This window comes from Crassostrea angulata, chromosome 3 (assembly GCF_025612915.1).
Source record: "Crassostrea angulata isolate pt1a10 chromosome 3, ASM2561291v2, whole genome shotgun sequence".
Classification (NCBI taxonomy): Eukaryota; Metazoa; Mollusca; class Bivalvia; order Ostreida; family Ostreidae; genus Magallana; species Magallana angulata.
This window is the reverse complement of record NC_069113.1, coordinates 52,965,472-52,987,644: the sequence shown is the minus strand read 5'-3', so window position 1 is coordinate 52,987,644 and position 22,173 is coordinate 52,965,472. Positions and strand designations below refer to the sequence as shown.

General features: G+C 34.4%; 1 protein-coding gene across 1 annotated transcript; it reads left to right on the top strand.

The window, feature by feature from the left end:
* The first annotated feature begins 9,809 nt into the window (after positions 1 to 9,809).
* LOC128176716 (transmembrane protein 196-like) lies at positions 9,810 to 13,393 on the top strand. The gene is made up of 5 exons (XM_052843229.1): positions 9,810 to 10,498; positions 10,764 to 10,962; positions 11,132 to 11,188; positions 11,289 to 11,552; positions 12,064 to 13,393. The coding sequence occupies exons 2-5, from the start codon at positions 10,813 to 10,815 to the stop codon at positions 12,376 to 12,378; spliced, it is 786 nt and encodes a 261-aa protein (XP_052699189.1). The 5' UTR covers positions 9,810 to 10,498; positions 10,764 to 10,812; the 3' UTR covers positions 12,379 to 13,393.
* Positions 13,394 to 22,173: the final 8,780 nt, after the last annotated feature.

The window sequence follows — 22,173 nt, the reverse complement described above, 5'->3', positions numbered from 1 at the left end:
CGAGAGCTCGATTTTGTGCCAAGTGTCCAATGTCAACAATGTATTTACAGATATGACGGTATATATAATAGATGATAGATACATCTATTACCAGAGGTCGTAACGATAAAATGCAGTTGTTGGTTTTCGTATTTTAGGGATATTCCTGTGTGATTTTGCAGATCGCCACCACTTGAAAGAATGTATGTACCATCAAGAAGATAGTGAAAGTTTACGTTCAAGATAAAAGTGAAGCCCGAAGAGCACGTGTTTATATCCGCCAGACAGAAGTTGAATCCAGTACTGTTTACAGTAACAAATCCGTTTTCGGTTATATGTACATCGCGTCCATTATCGAGATCACTTGGTTCCATTGTTACGTGTCCATAAATGCTCAAGTTGATACCCGTAGCTGTATGTATGGTGTTATCAGTTTTCTGTGTGACTTCCCAGTTAAGATGGACAATCTGTAATGCTGTTCAATAGAAAAACCGAATAGATATGATTCAGAATACAAGCTAAATTCTTTGAAACTATATACCCATTCAAAGAGTTTTAATGAGAAATATCTCACCGGGTAAATGGCAGTCGATACCATAAAAGCCGGGCATACATCTGCATACATTCATGACTAAGCATACTCCCCCGTTCTGACAAAACTCTTTGGGACAGAGAACTACAAAAATAAAACTTCAATTGTCTACAAGTATTTCTTGCAGTGTGCTCGGTATTAATCCTAACAATTCTTATAAATTGTATATTCTGTGAGATAAGGTAAATTCATACAAATTAATAGTTATCGTATTGGAATGTTATATTTCTTGTATGGGTTTTGAAACACAAAATAAGCGCATACTAGTATATTTCCTTAATTAAAGCACAGGTGCTTGAAAACAAAGAAATTCAATCGTAAAAAAATCAAGTACATCGAATTTCTAAATATCTGGGCGGGTGGAGGGGGATACTGTCCTGAAGTTCTTGATGAGAATTCTTAGGTCAAAGAATTTTTAAGTCACCATTTGGATCACAACCGATTATCTCCATCCTAAAACAGGCTAATCCCTCATAGGATAATCCCTCTGGATAAATTCTAATTACATCGGTCACCATATATTCAATTTGGTCTAGTCAAATATTGTAGAAAATAGTAGAGTTGTATATTGACGGAAGGTCATGTAAGACATAGATATGTGAAGTACTATTTAATTTGGTTTATAAAAGAAACCTTAGTCCATCAATTAAAGAAATAGAAAGTATGCAAAAATTAGAAAACAAAAGATTAATTTAGTACGGGCATTTGATTCTCTTAACATTTCGACGCTTTACAGAATATTCTTTAAAACAATGCATAACGACGTTGCACGTCAACCATTTTTCATACTAGTATTTTCGTTTCATAGACTTTTTACCTTGCAATATAAAAGGACAATTAAATGACAATCTAAAATAAAACACAGAAATAAAAACATCAGATAATCTCGAAGCTTTCTTTTACCTTTGTATAACTTCTCCACTCTCGAAGAGGATCTAAAGCGGAAATAAACTTAAGCTGTAAAGTCTTCATGTACATGTTTGGGTAGGTGTATACATCTGTCTGACTTGGGTGTTCGAAGTTAAGGCCTGACACAGCCATTAGTCGAGGAAATCTTACTTCTCAATTTAAATTCTTGTCACTAGATTCTTGACACCATGCTCCACTGTCTTCTCCTTTGCATAAAAAGAATCTAGACGTTCATGTATATCTTAAAGGCAACCACAACTCTTCCAATATCACCGAAGGCAAGCTTATTAACATGAATAAAATATACAAAACTACATTTGATCTGTTCAGGACTGATCATATACCTTTTTGTAAAGCGATGGTTAAGGGCAAATTTTTATTAAACTATTAGTATTTTTTATTGACGAAAAAAGAAGGACGCCAATTTTAAATGATGCATATAGAGCTTTTATATTTAAACTGCTTTTTTACGAAAAAGAAGGAAGCAAATTCTAAATGATGCATATAGAGCTTTTATATTTAACCTGCTTTTTTACGAAAAAAGAAGGAAGCAAATTCTAAATGATGCATATAGAACTTTTATATTTAAACTGCTTATTAAGACGATTTTGCAACTATAGTTATTTTGAGAATGGATATTTTCTATACTTTATAGACCCTTGGCGTGCTTGACCATTTGTTTTACGGAATCTTATTATTGTATTCGTAGCCATCACAATCTATGGATCAAATTGAATTAATAGGATCAAAATTAAACAATTGAAAAGACAACAAATATTTCACAGGATGAATTGTTGATATTGATATTTTAAATTTTTTCATTTTTCACATTTCAGGGACGTTCAATTCTCTCAAGAAGGCATATGCAATATCATACATCTATGTTTTTATGTTTGGTGTCTAAAGTCTTTGACTGACATTACCAGAAAGTTATTGATTATTTGGAGATGCTGCTTACACACTTTGTGTAAAATTTTAAAATGATGGAGAAAGCTGCTATTTTGGTCTATGAAATTACGTACGTGCAAATTTTGAAAGAATTTTAAGATCATAGCTGCAAATGCAGATGGACATATTCATGGATATATACTAGAATGTGTTGATATTACCATCGATAATTCCATGCATCCTAAGAAAATGGAATGGAGATGATATGGTCTGATCTTAAGGTATCAATGTCAGACAGACTTGTGAGGGTAAAGATGCTTTTCGAATATATTGTTGCTTGGCATTATAAGAATCTTAAGAATATTCTCTCTCTGCATTTGACAAACCCTACATGATTTAAAACATAAATAAAATGGGCATATCTACTGATCGCAACCCATCCTTGGCTGTGAGTGACTTTGTATGCTGATAGCAGCATGTATAGACACTATGACGTCTGGTCGAGGGAGGAAAAATAACATGTTAGGGGGATAACTCAGTCGCCTTTCGAACATAGCTTCCCTAACAAGCAAATGAATCCAGAGTTTTATAATCGATCATCTCAAGGCATATATCAAAATGTTAGTGAACAGCAGATATTGGATATTCCGGAATGCTTGGTTTGTAGCAGGCTATGCCTATAACAAGTTTTTCTTCCATTCTTCTGTAATCCTAGTAGAATGGACAAAACACCAGGGCATAACCATCCCTTTTAACTGTCCAGGCGAATTAAAACCAACAGATGCCTTTTCTTACTAATTTGCAGTAACAAAATTCATCTTAAACTGAGTCACAAATCTACATTCATAACAGACTTAGGTTAAAAAATAGAACTATGTTGAATTTGTCAAATCATTTACGCATATATTTTTTAAAGTGCGTATTTTGCAAACTGCGTTTCTACAATGCTATCATCTTTTATTATTACATTGTTCCTATTGCTCTATCATATTATTTTATTTATTTCGTATTAAACACTTTTGTATTTGCTTTTTAATGCAGGTACTTAGTAACAATGACTTTTCTTTATGGTTTGTGTGAAAATTTAAGGAAATTCTACTTCATTGTTATTTTAAATTTCCAGTGTTTCTTAACCTTTTTTGTTGACAGTTTTATGCAAATTCTGTAGAGTCCTACGAGGAAATTTCTGTCTTTTATTATGTAAATATAAACAATTAGCAACATTGTATTTTAAACTCTATTTATCACGAAACAGTCGCAATCGATATTCACGAACTATTTACTGGCGGTCCAATACATTTCTATCTAGTAACTTAACTAAAGCAGAACAATATTTATATATACACACAGACGAAATAAACAATTCCATTCAATAAGGTTATACGTTAAAGAAGGTTTAAAACATTTTTCAAATTGAACTACAACTGTTGAAATAGAACCAAAATGAAAAATTCTCTTAAGAAATAAATGTAAGATATTACTTTAAAAATTTACAGTAATTTCTTTTCAATCAAAATTTGTACAAAAATCAAACATTGAAAGCTTACCAGCACAACAATCATACCGGACCTTATTCTTGCTTTTTCCAGTCTTTGAGGAGGGCACAGATATCATGTCATCCGTAATGGCCCCATTCTCTAGTCCTAACTTATTGTTACACTCAGTGTCTAAGAAACATTTAATTAATGATATTATAAACCGAGAGCAGTAATGAAAAATAACTAAAACGACAACTTGTATATTGATTTCAAGAGTAATACAAGAAATCACATTGACGCAAGCGTCAAATGGGCTGCAAAAATATAATTGTACGTTGTATGAATCATCATTGGTTGTTTACATAAAAACACACCACAAAGAAGAAAATAACGAGTTGGTTGTACTAATTTTTTGGTAAATTGTAATATACTTTCAGCAACTTGTTTTGAAGTTTAACATTTTACTATCATTACTATTATTAAGAATCGAGTTCGTTACTATAAGCATTTCTAACGGTAATTGATTTGTACATTATTCTAATACAAAGTTCAACTCTTCATTTTTAAAATCTTTATATGAAGTGGTAACATCATTACGTTATGTCGTAAGATCATTATGTGCCGTGGTTTATTCATTATATGCTATGAATAAATCTTTATATGATATGATCAACTCATTTCATACAGAGATGAACTCATAATGAACTATTGTTCAATCGTTATGTTATGTGGTACTCTCAATTTCCTTTCGTAAGAGTGGTATGCATGTGAATGTAGTACTAACGACAGGATCAGTATTGTCTAAGATAAAAAAAATATACATGTACTACAATGCTTTTCCGGGATAATTACAATACAAAATGTAATGCTCAGACATATCCCTGACACTCATCTACTTACAAAACATTTCAATCTGAAGATATTGTGCACTGTGTATATAAATTGGTTGTTATTAACATATACTGACGTAGAACAATATCTGTCATTCTAAACAGATAATCTGTACTATTCCATTCACTTTACATCATTGATATGATGTTATTCTGATTATGTCGATCTTAACAAAGTGTGTGTTTTTGACATATCTTTTTATCAAATATTGTTTTTCTGTACAATTAACTTCGCTGACAGTGCCAGTCTTATTGTCAATACAAAGCTACTTTCCAAAGATAAAAACACCATAAAATCTACTATAGCATGATAAAAGATCTCAAATCTTCTTTATAGTTTTTGCAATGATATTGTAAATCCTCATCATACCATATATTATTTACTCAAAATGTAATGATCTATTGTGCAACTTTGAGTTTTGAGTTATTGAACTGAGAACTAATTTCTAACTTGTTAAAAGTCATGTATTTATTTCCCGATACAAGTCACTTGTTTTAGACGCAAATTCAACCTTGCTTTGTTATTAAAGGAAGTTTGATTCTTATGGTCATAGGAAATACACATCTGTTATTTCATCTGTTCTTAGCACTTAAAGTGTCGAAAAGGCGGGATAATTTACCTCCTGAACCTTTTGTCACCTAAGCACTTCATTTGTGATAATGGAACTCATCAACAGTTCTGATAACGAGTACATAAAAGCACCAACCTCTTCGTCGACTGTGAGTTGGGGCAAAGAGAAACATTGAGTAAAGATGTGTACCCTTCTTCTTTTTTTTCTGTCGTTGCTTTTTCTTGCATCAAGGGCAGTCCCTCGAAACACATCCTTCTGCCGGTTGGAGGAATCCGTTTTTAATTCCGTTATGGGAGGATACAATAGACATGTACGGCCGTGTGTGAGTTTGCACGAACCTATAGAGATAAATATCGAGTTCAGTATGATGAATATAAACGAATTAGACGAACTAACCGGTAAATTCTCCGTCATTGGATTTTTCTACATATCTTGGTCAGATCCGAGAATCCAATGGGATTCCCAAAAATTCAACAATGTCCATAGTCTTTTCTTACCACAAAATCTAGTTTGGAAACCAGCAATCTTACTGACAAACTCATTTGCCATTCACCACAATCTTGGAAATGACGAAATGATAATTCATTTCTCTTCTTCCGGACATGCCTCTTGGAATCCAGGTGACGTCATTGAAACTGTTTGTGATGTGGACGTTGAAAACTTTCCGTTTGACGTTCAGGTTTGTAGAATGACCTATGTCACATGGGGATATTCTGTTACGCAGATGAACTTCAAAATGCTTTCGGATAAAGTGAATCTGCAATATTATTCACCCCATGGTGTTTGGGACATACTTGACACGTATGCTTATTCGCACTCTCAACATAACCTGGATTACGTTCACTTCGTCGTAAAGTTGAGGAGGAGATCCATATTTTTCCTCGTGAACATGTTGCTACCTGTTTTGATGCTAGGTATTCTCAACATCTTTGTTTTTGTCATTCCTGTGGCACACGGTGACAGAATAGCCTATGCTCTCTCTGTTCATTTAGCAATCATCGTCTTTTTGACTCTTGTGTCCGAAAACCTTCCCCAGACCTCTAAGCCGACCATTTCTCTGATTTGTTACCTTCTCGTATCAAATGTGTCTCTTTCCGCCTTCATTATTATATTCACCATTTTTGGGCTTCGAATACATCGCAGATCGGTGAAACCTGTTCCTCAATGTATCAAAAATGTCATCTGTTTTTTACAAAGACGGGACCAGAAAACGGAAGAGACAAAGGAGAAAAATGACGTCATGTGGAGGGATGCTGGGAAATGTTTTGATCGTCTTTGCATCTTCCTTTTCCTTTCAGCTTTCACTTTAATGAATTCATCATTCCTCTTGAAAATGAGTGGATCTATTTGATACCCCCCCCCACCCCCAGAACGCAGGGCAGGACAGAAATGCATCTTGGGTGGGTCGGCTACCCTGATGCGGTCAAGCATTCTTCATTGCATTATATCTTTTTAATGCACCTTTGTCGTGCTGATTGGGTGGTTGAAAACTTACATCATTGTTATTCAAGGTAACATTATAAAATTCGTGGCTTTAGTATCGTGTGTTTATTACAACCATCAGATTGTGGGGAACTATTACGTACAGTTATTTTTTTGCTTTTGCGATAAAATTGATATTACAAGCATGTCCACATGTACTTTTGAGATGCTCTTTGATGAAATTAACATGTGGATATTTGCTGAAAAATGACATGTTTGTTGTAGTGTTGACAATGTTTATGGGAGTGAATCTTTTATTCGTGATTTCGTAATGGCATCACATAAAATCCTAAATGCTTTATGTATTTTATTAAAAATAAAGCTTTGTTGTGGAGCCTTTTGTGTGGATAGTTTCTTTGTCAAATACGGTAGATATCTTATTCCCTACTAACTAATTTTGTTTGCATTTAAATTAAGAAATTTGGTAGCTATGTAAGGTAATTACCGTAACAAAACATGCAATGTCAAAATATAAATTCCAAATTCCGAAATGCGCACAGTTATAAAGATTTTTACGTTATGGTACCAACTTCCAAGAAGACTAAATGTGTAAAAATAATTAATTTCGATATGCAAAAAGCAGTCTGGTTTCCTCAAACAGAAAAAATTGCCAGTAAATAACTTGGAGAGGGTTTTAACAGAAAATCATATATAATCAATATTTTAGAAATAAATAAAACACATTTTTAATTTAAAGCAAGGAATAATGAAGGAAAAATGTGTCTAAAAATGAATATTCTAACAGAAATCTATACGCTTTCATTTATTAATTCAACAACATTTTTTCTGGTGTCAAATTAAATTCAAATATAATGGTTTGGGCTTTTAAAAACGTTTTCTGCAATTTTGACTGAGCGTTAGTAAAAAAAATGTTGATTTTCTGTTTTACCCTAAAACTGCTATTTTAACGTATGGTTCTAAAGAAAAAAAACCAACATCTTTTTTTTTATACATTTTTAATTAAACTGAAATGTAAAAATACAATGTGCATATATAATAAAGAGTTATAAATAATAACACTAAAGGGATTTCTCACTTCTATCCTCTATCCATGGGTGTCAGTGCCAAGGCCGTTCATCCAACAATCATATTATCCATACATGGTCAGTGTCAATGAACGAGGACGTTAGTACTACCGAGTAAAACAAATCATTGTATTTAATTAAGAGTGTTTTGGTGAGAGAAAAAAAAATGAAGATAGAAGTTCTTACAATTATTACAGCTAAAAAATACAGAGTACAAAAACAACACTTGGTGCAGCATGATATAATTTCTTGGCATGGATGCCATTGACTGTTGACTTGTTGGTCCATCCTGTTCCGTTGAGTATTATCAAATATTGTTTCCTGTGGGTATATCCGGACTTATATCTCCCGTTCCGAACTCTGCTGGAGTCTGGATTGCTGAATCAATACATCGATACATAATGCTGAAAGCCCGAATTGTTCTATATGTTTGTCTGAGGAATCGCTTTAAAACGTTTCATAAACAAAATTATAACACTTCGACACATCTGGGCCTAGCAGAGGGACACGTACTTTTTGTACCTTTTGAAAAGTAAAATTAAATTGAATGAAATTGGAGCATTGCCAATCTGTGATTGTATCTACAAGGCAGTGGAACAAGTTGTTGCTGATATAAAACCCCATCCGATCCACCCTGTTGATAAGGTTTGAATTGTCCCCTTAAATCACAACAAATACATGTCAATATCAGTTTTTGATATAATCCACCTTTTCCGCCCCGTCTAGTTATTGATACACTGTATAGACACAACTTTTTAAAAAAAAAATTTATAAGCAGCATTTTTATCTTCATAATGATTTCCTTCTTTACTTTATATTTCAGTCAGTTATACATTAGATGGCTTTACTTGTATCACAGTATCAAATACGAGTTACATATGCACAGAAATGTCTGGTATGTATTTGAGGAGTCGTTCGCAAGCTATCTAGCACAAAAATTGCAGAGATTGTTTTCCAAATAGCTCAATAGTGACCAAAATACGATAATTTAAAAACCAACCAGATGTGGAATTTCTCAGTCAACAACCCAAAACAATACCACTCACGTCTTCTAATGGTCATCTAATTACAAAACCTGATCGATTGAATGGTTGATTGATTGATTGGTTGACGTATGCTTTTGTAAATTTGGATAAATTGTGTAAAAATGTCAATTTATACGTTGGCAAAATATCAAAAGAAATGTTTCAAGCTTACTCAATTTACTTTATTTAGCTCATAACAGGATAAAGTTTTCAATCAAGAATAGTAAAAAAAAATAGTTCTCCAAAAATCAAATAAAAGCCTAGAAAGAAGATGGGGGAATAAAATGGCGTAAATGTCCATTCGTTTTAGTCGTGAAATACAATTTTGAATTTATTTTCCGAATTAAATCTATTCAAATATATTATAAAACAAGTTTGCAAAAGCACAATTTCTAAATATATTCAGTTTTTAATATATTTAACAAAAGATAAGAAAAAATATTTGCCTAAAATTTTAGTGGTATCGAACCCATAACTTAAGAACCCTATAAATATAAGGTAAGCTTTTGTCAGGTACTCTAACCACTGAGCCATTTCAGAAATAACAAAATAAGTTGTTTAAATATTATGTGTGACTTTGGCCACGAATTTACGGACTTGTATAATTTTTTCAAAACGTTGAATTGTTGGGGTACAAAATGCTATTTTTTAATATATATTGGATCATCTCTCCACGTTTTTTTTAACTATATAGTGGGTGATCTCTCCGCGTTTTTTTTTTTATTATTGAATTATTATTTGTTTTCCATTAGGCCTTATTGAGACTATGAGAAAAATACGGAGCACAGACCTACTCTGTAAAAGAAAATGCATTGAAGTTTAAAAAAATGACACTATTTGCAGGTTTTGATACGTTTACGCCTGTTTGAGTCAACATATTCCAAGTATTTAACATATTTATAGGTTTAAAAACAATTATATGTTAAATATTTATTGTCTTAAATGATTTTAAAAAGAAATATCAGATTTATTGATATTTTGATTTTTCAATAGCTTGTCCGACCGTGTATAGGCATTTTACACGCCTTATCCATCTTCTTTAGTGATGTAAAACGTCCCTTTGCTATTTCTCTATTTTAATTACAATTATGTGATGTTCTTTTTACATGTGTAGAGCTTCATATTCTTTTAACCAATGCGTTCTATTGCTGTGTAACACAGCCTGATGAGCTGAGTAATTTTCTCACGGTAATATTACTCAAGTCAACAATACCTTACATCTTCTGTTATTTCTTAAACTTTCAATATTTGGACATGACAAACAGTCATGATAATTTAAGACAAAGATTAAACAGTTTGGACATACATACAAGCCATCGATTTTTCCCTTTCTCTCTGTTCATTCTGTGCAGTAGACAATATAATAACCCGTCCCAGCCATGCTGCTGAGACTGTTTGCAACCAAACGATCAATAGAGAGTTGAAGACCGATCGATACTGCCATGGATTTGTAAGGTAGCTCCAAGTCCGTCCAATATTGGATTTCTTATGGTTAGGAGCCTCTAGCAGCCAGTGACTGGCCTTTCGAGTTTGACGTAATTGAAGCTTTATAACATGGATACTTTGAAATCAATCAGGTTAATACCAATCCGTGTCGTTTGTGGAAGAACAGGGTAAAATTAGAACTGGACTGTTAATACGGAATACACGCAACATGGGTAAGTTAACAGACTGTGTTATTGAAACTGATAAGTATGCTGTGTTCAATTTATAAGAAAAATGTTCAAACGCAACTACTTGCTTCTTTACAAAGTCCAGCAATTTCATCTTAGAATTTCTTGAAATATGTTATCCTAAATCATGATACATCTCTCATTCACAATCCTGACCGCGCCCTGTATTCTTTGGTCTTTATTTCTCTTACTGTTCTTCTACAAAGGTTTTAATTTTGAGATGAAAATTCAGATTCCGTTCTTTTGTCAGGTTGCTTCCTTGGACGTTAATCCACGTGATCTCGCACCTGCTTGTCGCCATGGTTCGTTGGGACCTAATCCTGGTTTTCTGTGCCTCGGGCTGTCACATCTTTCTGGGAGTGTTCAGTGTGTGTCTCGGGGTCATTCTTAGCATCCAGGCGGAAGTCTGGCTGGCACACAGCGTGTCACCTATCTGGAGCGGTGGCATAGTAAGTCTTACCTATGTCTGCCTGGTTTCAGAATATTAAGAAACTTGGACACTATAATTTTTTAATGTCTCTTTTTCTTCTTTATTATCTCTCGTTAAATAAAAGGTAGATGAAATTGTTTCAATTACAGAAAACTTCAGTAATTAAATATTTTTGTTCTCATGTGCAGTTTTTTATTACCGGGCTTGTTGGAATACTCTGTGCCAAAAGAAAGACATCATATGTGGTAAATGTTTTTTAATATAAAAAATAAATCTGTTATCAAATAAATAATAAAAATCGAGATATTCTATAGATTTGAAATCTATATTTTAATTTTTTTGCAGATAATGTGTTTTATTGCAATAGCTGCCGTTTCTATGGTGACCACGTTCGTAAGTTTCCAACTTCTACGGGTTGGTCTCCAAAATCACGCCACGGATGGCAGCACTTTTCAGAAAGAGGTCAAGGACCCTCTGATCATTATCGCCATGGGAACCGCTGGGGTCGAGTGTCTCATTTGCATTCTATCCATTCTCCTCAGTTGCCGTGTCGCCAAAATCGCCAAAGAGGAAATGTGCCAACAACGAGAGGGAATGTTCCATATTAAGGTACTTGGACAAAAAGACATAGTGGTGGTTACCAAGCCTCTGTTAGACAGTGCCAAAGACACTGCAATTTGATACAACTAAGTTCTATTTACAGTGTATGGTGCTTCGTTTAATCAATTAATGACTGTCTACTAGGTTCTTTTACCAATGTATAGTTAGTTAGATGGCAATTTAGATTTCCGGATTTCTTTGCTATATTTTTGTTACGCCAGTGTTACCTTAGACAACGAAATCATGTAACCCATTGTTGTGGCAGATAGATTGAGATATTCTATTCAAAATCTTATCAAATATTTATCTACAGATACTTTTTTCATATTTCTACCTGAGTTATTATGATCAATGTTTGTACCAGGTCCTGTTCAGTCATTTACGTTTTGCTGTGTAGCAATAGATCTAAAACAAGTAAAATGATCAGAAAACGCAATCTCTTATTGTTTTCATTTTCCTGTGTTTTTTTTTTCAATGTGCTAAGCGTACACACAGTCAATAACACATTTTTCACGTACAGGACAATGGTTCTCCTTTTACGTTTACAAATATCCAGGACAACTTTAGTAGTCTCGAGGAGAGCGGCATAGACTTGTCCACCGAGGATCCGGGCGTGGGCGAGCTCGATCATCCGTCCGTATTATGTACCGGTAGGGGGCAGCACTATCAAAGCTACGACTCGAGCGCCACCACGTACATGGATAGTGGCGGAAGCAGTCCGGCCTCGATTCCAGTCATCAAAATTAATACCCCAGAATTGGAGAATTCAAACTCAGGCTGTGATTCAAACAATGGAGTTGACGGCTCCAATATTTATTTAGAAATCAAGCAGTGATAACAGTTGTGATAAGATTTCTATTCTTGCAGTATTAAGTTTGATGAAATAAAATGGTTTTTAAAGAACCAATGAACACTCGTGTGATCAATCAGAACGTTTGGATTGTAAGACTTACTTTACGATTGGAATGTAATAGTGAAGGCTGTCTAACCCATTACAATTCAATTTGATTTAATATCCTCATAACGATCCTATTGTAATCTTGGTTCATTTAGCTGAACCAATGAACAAGAGGTTTAAAAAAAACTGTTCTAAACGTGGTTTGTTTTTTACCAAACATGATCCCGTTGCGATTTCAAACAGATGCGATAATATCACTAAGAAATTTTCAGATCATTACATACCTAAGCTTTTACAAGACATATTAATACTGCAGGGACCAGTGCCACGACTCCATTACGGAGAACTGTACCGGAACTCTAATTAATGGAATTAAATTTCTTTGGACTATTGCTATCATTTTCTCTCCTACAATGCGTTTAAAATATGAAATCTATCTATTCTAAGATGTAGTGAATAAAGAGTGGATCATTTTTGTTTAAAGAATCTTTCATATAATATAGCGTCATTGGTCTTTTTTGAAAAGGACATTAATTTGATCAGCAACTTAATATACAAAATCCCGAAAGTTATCTAGTTTTATCGAGGTTTTGTTTTTTTAATTTTGCTCAAGTTTTGTGTTCTCTAGTTAAAGTCTAATGGGTATATCCTATTCTCGCTATATGAAAAAAAAACTTTTTCAAAAATGTGGATATTTTGTTATTTGGTGCACGTGTGTTTGCTTATTAAGTATTTGTATTAGTTCCATTCCAGTAACTAAAGATTCAGTTTGTCTTGTGTGAGGGATTTGTAGTGTATCGGCTGACGTTCCAGACTGAAGAAAGAGTGTTCTATTGATTAACACTGTAGACTCGGTATAACAGGAAGAATTTATTATTTCACCGTCTTATACCATTGGCAACTACACTTGTTATACATTTAAACAACAATAAAGATACATACCGGGTTAATATACGACTTGTGGGCGTTATCTCTCTGTGTTTTATTGGGTAGTTTTTATGATTTGACAAAAACCTAACTCGTATTTCATTAATTAAAGCAACATCATTAATTGTATTTACGTCAACATAGAGGGAAACAAGTGTTGAATCTCATGGGGTCCCAAAAAAGACGTAATTAACACATGAAATGGGACGGAAAAAAGAGCGACTCCATTTTGTCCCGATTAATTTGATTTTTCATTGTTGCCTTACAATATAATAGAGAATGATAATAGCACAATGCCACTTACAACACAGAGAACAAATCAGTGCCCACTAGCCGGCGACACTGGCGCGCGTCATCATTCTAACTACAGGTGATTGACGCGGGCTTTGACAGAAGGCGCGGAGGAGCCTCTATCTGGAAAATCAAAAACGTCAGACCGGAAAGAAAATTTACTGATTACGGTAGAGCCACCCATTTGGACGCTCAGTGAGACAAAGGTCTGTCCTAGCTGCTTTTACATGATGAATGAATCTGTGTTTAATATACCTTCATGATGTATATACAGTATAAATTCAAAAAATAAAAAAAACCAAGCATCGAAAACCTTTTAAAAAAACTATTTGTGAAGATTGTTATAAAAATTGTTTCTCAAACTACAAAGCACAGTATTTTCTCACTATCAATGGATTAAAATTTTATTGCAGAATTTTAAATATGTTTGAAACAAAATACAGATTGTTGCAATCCGTATAGTAGGTAAAAGGTTGACAAAAAAAGAAGAAAGAGTATTAACAATTTGAAGCATCAGGCGGTTATCGATTCAAACAAATTGAGCCCCGGAGCATAATGTCAGATTCTTCTAATTAAAACTTGTACTTCATACATATTCTTTCAAAGAAAGTTATTTGCAGTAAATAACTAAAGATACAAGTGCATTTCACCTCATAAAACTCTCTAGAATAACTTCCGTTAGGCTAATATTCTTGAACATAAAGTTAATTGTTGTTCGAGCCCAAAGCTTTCAATTGAGTATTAAACTTTCGAAGAATCGTTTTATTATATTTGCATCTTATACTTTTACTTTTGATGAATTTGCTTTAATCAAAACATCGGAAAGGGAAGCTGTACTGCAAATTATGGCTGAAACAAAATAAGGATGAATGTATACAATGAATTAGAACGAAATCAAATGTTGTTAGATGAAATTGTTATCATTTAAAGTTATTTTATAGTACAACTAGTGTTGAGTAACGTGGAAAAAGAAATGTTTACGTATCCACAGATTTACTTACTGGCAAAGGTTCAGTGTTGGCATCATTTGCTAAGCAATCATTTCTTTTATAATTCAATCTCTAAAATCGAATGTCTAATCAGACGATATTGATTTACTTTCTCAATTTGTCTTATCCAATTGTTTCTGTACTTGACCGCATAATCATTAAACTTTATTATAATTATATTCTCCTTCTTCGTCAGAAAAGATGCAAGAAATATAACTCTTGATCGTACAATGTACAACACGCAACCGTGTGTAAATGGGAAAACCGCTCCAAATTTCAACAGAAATCTCTTTTTTGAAATAATGATGATGGCGGTAAAACATATACACAAATACATTTTTAACAAAGCAAACTCATTCTTTGTTAGGTTATATGACTTTTTAACATAAATACAGGAAGATTGACAGAAGGTTAGCTTGAAACTTTCGAGTTGGGTTAAGTTCAGCACAAAACAAAATAAAGCCATTGAAAAGACAATGAGTATTAGGTCAATTGGTTTTCTGCATTTTATTATTTGCTTATCATTACAAATATGAATTAAATCAGTTATTATTTTTTTAATATAAAAAGTCAAAATATCGAAATAAATCAAAGAATTTTTTTTGCTAGGTGTAAATACGTGTATATGACATAAATATCATAAACTCAATTCTTAACCAAATTAACAAGTTATCTTTCTTTGTTAACCAAAATGCAAATTGGCATCAAAAAAACGAAACAGAAAAAAACCCCAACCTAATCATTAGATAATATTTCAAAAATTGCTCTAATGTAGGCGGTAAAACAATACGTACCGTGGTTTGTAATCCCCTTATTTAAATACCAAAAATAAAAATATGATAAGCATGGAAGCCTCCACAAAATTTGTGAAGACTGAGGTCCTCGAGATTGGCGCTCTGGTGTCAGGTTGAGGCTCCAGTGGTCATACAGTGAATATGCATTACGTCTTTGAACATCTTCTTCTTTACTACTTGATATTTAGCAAATAAACTAAGGACACAGATTATACATGTATTATTGAACAAGGCCTCTCCTAAAGTTGCCAGTGTCCAGTCCCAGAGTTAAGAATTCTGGTGTTAGTGCGGGGCTCCTGGGTTATATACACATGTAGTTAACATGCATAATTAATTCCTTTAAAAACCTGTTCTCTACTACTACATTTGAGCAACTAGAAAGCAAATTAAAGCAGAAGGTTTGGGTGAGCGGGAAGATTTCTAATAAATTTTGGAGCGTGTTTTTTGTGTTGGTTTGTTTTGACTTGTAATAAACTCTGGGCATGGTTTTTGTACTGGTTTGTTTTGATTTGTAATAAACTCAGGGCATGGTTTTTGTACTGGTTTGTTTTGACTTGTAATAAACTCTGGACATGGTTTTTGTACTGGTTTGTTTTGACTTGTAATAAATTCTGGCCATGGTTTTTGTATTGGTTTGTATTGTCTTGTAATAAATTCTGGGCATGGTTTTTGTACTGGTTTGTTTTGACTTGTAATAAATTCTCGACATGGTTTTTGTATTGGTTTGTTTTGACTTGTAATAAATTCTGGGCATGGTTTTTGTACTGGTTTGTTTTGACTTGTAATAAACTCTGGACATGGTTTTTGTACTGGTTTGTTTTGACTTGTTATAAACTCAGGGCATGGTTTTTGTATTGGTTTGTTTTGACTTGTAATAAATTCTGGGCATGGTTTTTGTACTGGTTTGTTTTGACTTGTAATAAATTCTGGGCATGGTTTTTGTATTGGTTTGTTTTGACTTGTAATAAATTCTGGGCATGGTTTTTGTACTGGTTTGTTTTGACTTGTAATAAATTCTGGGCATGGTTTTTGTATTGGTTTGTTTTGACTTGTAATAAACTCAGGGCATGGTTTTTGTATTGGTTTGTTTTGATTTGTAATAAATTCTGGGCATGGTTTTTGTATTGGTTTGTTTTGACTTGTAATAAATTCTGGGCATGGTTTTTGTACTGGTTTGTTTTGACTTGTAATAAACTCTGGACATGGTTTTTGTACTGGTTTGTTTTGATTTGTAATAAACTCTGGGCATGGTTTTTGTGTTGGTTTGTTTTGACTTGTAATAAATTCTGGGCATGGTTTTTGTACTGGTTTGTTTTGACTTGTAATAAACTCTGGACATGGTTTTTGTGTTGGTTTGTTTTGACTTGTAATAAACTCTGGGCATGGTTTTTGTACTGGTTTGTTTTGATTTGTAATAAACTCAGGGCATGGTTTTTGTACTGGTTTGTTTTGACTTGTAATAAACTCTGGGCATGGTTTTTGTGTTGGTTTGTTTTGACTTGTAATAAACTCTGGGCATTGTTTTTGTAATGGTTTGTATTGTCTTGTAATAAACTCAGGGCATGTTTTTGTATTGGTTTTTATTGACTTGTAATAAATTCTGGGCATGGTTTTTGTATTGGTTTGTTTTGACTTGTAATAAATTCTGGGCATGGTTTTTGTATTGGTTTGTATTGACTTGTAATAAATTCGGGCATGGTTTTTGTATTGGTTTGTATTGTCTTGTAATAAACTCTAGGCATGGTTTTTGTATTGGTTTGTTTTGACTTGTAATAAATTCTGGGCATGGTTTTTGTATTGGTTTGTATTGACTTGTAATAAATTCGGGCATGGTTTTTGTATTTGTTTGTATTGTCTTGTAATAAATTCTGGGCATGGTTTTTGTATTGGTTTGTTTTGACTTGTAATAAATCTGGGCATGATTTTTGTATTGGTTTGTATTGACTTGTAATAAATTCGGGCATGGTTTTTGTATTGGTTTGTATTGTCTTGTAATAAACTCTGGGCATGGTTTTTGTATTGGTTTGTATTGACTTGTAATAAATTCTGGGCATGGTTTTTGTATTGGTTTGTATTGTCTTGTAATAAATTCTGGGCATGGTTTTTGTATTGGTTTGTATTGACTTGTAATAAATTCGGGCATTGTTTTTGTATTGGTTTGTATTGTCTTGTAATAAATTCTGGGCATGGTTTTTGTATTGGTTTGTATTGACTTGTAATAAATTCTATGCATGATTTTTGTATTGGTTTGTTTTGACTTGTAATGAATTCTGGGCATGGTATTTGTATTGGTTTGTATTGACTTGTAATAAATTCGGGCATGGTTTTTGTATTGGTTTGTATTGTCTTGTAATAAACTCTGGGCATGGTTTTTGTAATGGTTTGTATTGTCTTGTAATAAATTCGGGCATGGTTTTTGTATTGGTTTGTATTGACTTGTAATAAATTCTGGGCATGGTTTTTGTAATGGTTTGTATTGTCTTGTAATAAATTCTGGGCATTGTTTTTGTATTGGTTTGTATTGTCTTGTAATAAATTTTGGGCATCGTTTTTGTACTGGTTTGTAATGACTATTAATAAAATTCTTGGGCATGGTTTTTTTATTGGTTTGTATTGACTTTTAATAAAATTTTTGGGCCTGGTTTTTTATTATTGGTTTGTATTTTGGGGCATGTTTTTTGTATTTGTGGTAGTCAGGTAGTGGGTAGGGATTTAAATGAAGGGGTCCGTGGTCATACGGTTATTATTATCGAGTCATAAGATAATCAAAGAGGCCTCGTGTGATGGTGAATATGCAACAATTTATACAAAATATACTTTACTTTTGGGCATTTAGCAGACAAACGGAGCATATGTTTAGATTGATGAGAGAAGATGTCCACCAAACTGTGGAATTAATTACCCCCTGGACCTTGGATGAGGAGTTCCTGGTTTTAGGTCATGGCTTTACTAATTATTAAGGGAAAACATTCGTAATTAATACTGTTCTATGATAACTCTGATTCAAGAGTACTAAGTATTTGATTTAGATATTTAAAATCTTTGCCCATGTTATAAGCTACTACCCCCCTTTGGGTTTTTTTGGTTATGAATTTCCAATAACTTCAATATTGCAGATCTATAAACTGACTTTTTAATATGAATGGCTTTATCTTGAAAAAAATATGGATCAAGTACTCTATGAGAAAAGTTTTCTATCTACCAAACGTCAGAAAATCCATGACGATTTCATTTTTGTTTTGTTTTTCTACTTGAGGAGTATAACGTAGTTCCCCTTCAAATAATAATATAATTTAAATTTTTTTTCGTCTACTTCCCTCTGGCACGAAAATTGAGGGCAATTTAGGGGTTTCTTTGCCTTTTTAGCTCACCTGAGCTGAAAGCTCAAGTGAGCTATTCTGATCACATTTTGTCTGTCGTCCGTCCGTCCGTCTGTCCGTCTGTCTGTCTGTCTGTCTGTCCGTAAACTTTTCACATTTTCAACATCTTCTCAAGAACTACTGGGCCAATTTCAACCAAACTTGGCACAAATCATCCTTAGGCAAAGGGAATTCAAAGTTGTGAAAATTAAGGGCCACACTCGTTTTCAAGGGGAGATAATTAGAAATTAATGAAAAATTTCGAGAAATTTTCAAAAATCTTCTTCTCAAGAACCAGAAAGCCAGGAAAGCTGAAACTTGTGTGGAAGCATCCTCAGGTAGTGTAGATTCAAAGTTGTGAAATTCATGATCCCTGGGGGTAGGGTGGGGCCACAATGGGGGGTCAAAGTTTTACACAGGAATATATAGAGTAAATCTTTAAAAATCTTCTTCTCAGAAACTTATTAGCCAGGAAAGCTGAAACTTGTGTGGAAGCATCCTCAGGTAGTGTAGATTCAAAGTTGTGAAATTCATGATCCCTGGGGGTAGGGTGGGGCCACAATGGGGTGGTCGAAGTTTTACATAGGAATATATAGAGTAAATCTTTAAAAATCTTCTTCTCAGAAACTAATAAGCCAGGAAAGCTGAAACTTGTGTGGAAGCATCCTCAGATAGTGCAGATTCAAATTTGTGAAATTCATGATCCCTGGGGGTAGGGTGGGGCCACAATGGGGGGTCGAAGTTTTACATAGGAATATATAGAGTAAATCTTTAAAAATCTTCTCAGAAACTAATCAGCCAGGAAAGCTGAAACTTGTGTGGAAGCATCCTCAGGTAGTGTAGATTCAAAGTTGTGAAATTCATGATCCCTGGGAGTAGGGTGGGGCCACAATGGGGGGGGGGGGGTTGAAGTTTTACATAGGAATATATAGAGTAAATCTTTAAAAATCTTCTACTCAGAAACTAATCAGCCAGGAAAGCTGAAACTTGTGTGGAAGCATCCTCAGGTAGTGCAGATTCAAAGTTGTGAAAATCTTGATCCCTGGGGGTAGGGTGGGGCCACAATGGGGTGGTCGAAGTTTTACATAGGAATATATAGAGTAAATCTTTAAAAACCTTCTTCTCAGAAACTAATCAGCAAGGAAATCTGAAACTTATGTGGAAGCATCCTCAGGTTGTGTAGATTCAAAGTTGCGAATATCATGACCCCCAGGGGTAGGGTGGGGCCACAATGGGGGGTCGAAGTTTTACATAGGAATTTATATATATACATAGAGTAAATCTTTAAAATCTTCTTCTCAGAAACTAATCAGCCAGGAAAGCTGAATCTTATGTGGAAGCATCCTCAGGTAGTGCAGATTCAAAGTTGTGAAAATCTTGATCCCTGGGGGTAGGGTGGGGCCACAATGAGGTGGTCGAAGTTTTACATAGGAATATATAGAGTAAATCTTTAAAAACCTTCTTCTCAGAAACTAATCAGCAAGGAAATCTGAAACTTATGTGGTAGCATCCTCAGGTTGTGTAGATTCAAAGTTGCGAATATCATGACCCCCAGGGGTAGGGTGGGGCCACAATGGGGGGTCAAAGTTTTACATAGGAATATATAGAGTAAATCTTTTAAAATCTTCTTCTCAGAAACTTATCAGCCAGGAAAGCTGAAACTTGTGTGGAAGCATCCTCAGGTAGTGCAGATTCAAAGTTGTGAAATTCATGATCCCTGGGGGTAGGGTGGGGCCACAATGGGTTGGTCGAAGTTTTACATAGGAATATATAGAGTAAATCTTTAAAAATCTTCTTCTCAGAAACTAATAAGCCAGGAAAGCTGAAACTTGTGTGGAAGCATCCTCAGATAGTGCAGATTCAAATTTGTGAAATTCATGATCCCCCAGGGGTAGGGTGGGGCCACAATGGGGGGTCAAAGTTTTACATAGGAATATATAGAGTAAATCTTTTAAAATCTTCTTCTCAGAAACTAATCAGCCAGGAAAGCTGAAACTTGTGTGGAAGCATCCTCAGGTAGTGTAGATTCAAAGTTGTGAAATTCATGATCCCTGGGGGTAGGATGGGGCCACAATGGGGGGGGGGGGGTCGAAGTTTTACATAGGAATATATAGAGTAAATCTTTAAAAATCTTCTTCTCAGAAACTAATCAGCCAGGAAAGCTGAAACTTGTGTGAAGGCATCCTCAGGTAGTGCAGATTCAAAGTTGTGAAAATCTTGATCCCTGGGGGTAGGGTGGGGCCACAATGGGGTGGTCGAAGTTTTACATAGGAATATATAGAGTAAATCTTTAAAAACCTTCTTCTCAGAAACTAATCAGCAAGGAAATCTGAAACTTATGTGGAAGCATCCTCAGGTTGTGTAGATTCAAAGTTGCGAATATCATGACCCCCAGGGGTAGGGTGGGGCCACAATGGGGGGTCGAAGTTTTACATAGGAATTTATATATATACATAGAGTAAATCTTTAAAATCTTCTTCTCAGAAACTAATCAGCCAGGAAAGCTGAAACTTATGTGGAAGCATCCTCAGGTAGTGCAGATTCAAAGTTGTGAAAATCATGATCCCTGGGGGTAGGGTGGGGCACAATGGAGGGTCGAAGTTTTACATAGGAATATGTAGAGTAAATCTTTAAAATTCTTCTTCTCAGAAACTATTCAGCCAGGAAAGCTGAAACTCGTGTGGAAGCATCCTCAGGCAGTGTAGATTCAAAGTTGTGAAAATCATGATCCCTGGGGGTAGGGTGGGGCACAATCGGGGGTCGAAGTTTTACATAGGAATATGTAGAGTAAATATTTAAAAATCTTCTTCTCAGAAACTAATCAGCCAGGAAAGCTGAAACTTGTGTGGAAGTATTCTCAGGTAGTGTAGATTCAAAGTTGTGAAAACATGATCCCTGGGGGCAGGGTGAGCCCACATTGGGGGGGGGGGGGTGTTAAAGTTTTACATAGGAATATATAGAGTAAATCTTTTAAAATCTTCTTCTCAGAAACTAATCAGCCAGATGATTCTTTATAATTGTTAAGACTTTGGCTCCAGGACAATTCTTTGGCCTCAAAAGAAGGTTCAGAGTTTGTTGTAGCTTAATATCCCATATATAAACAATTGTAAGGGATCTTTTTGAGGATGCAATACTCAACATGTGATATGACTATAAAATCATCCTGTTAGAAAAGGGACTAATGATTATAAACATAAGAATATCCAGGGGGGAAAATGGATTTTATTTATACAGGATCTACATGTATTATTGTACATTGTCCAGATTGTTTGTATTATGACTCCATTAAGCTGATTTTATCATACCTATTGTTCCTCAGGTGAGCGATGTGGCCCATGGGCCTCTTGTTTGGAAATCTGCCCAACGAGGTCA

Coding starts and splice junctions, on each gene's coding strand:
- LOC128176716 (XM_052843229.1), top strand. CDS start 10,813: ATGGTTCGTTGGGACCTAATCCTGGTTTTCTGTGCCTCGGGCTGTCAC. Junction 11,189..11,288: donor AAAGAAAGACATCATATGTG/GTAAATGTTTTT, acceptor ATTTTTTTGCAG/ATAATGTGTTTTATTGCAAT. Junction 11,553..12,063: donor AGGGAATGTTCCATATTAAG/GTACTTGGACAA, acceptor TTTCACGTACAG/GACAATGGTTCTCCTTTTAC.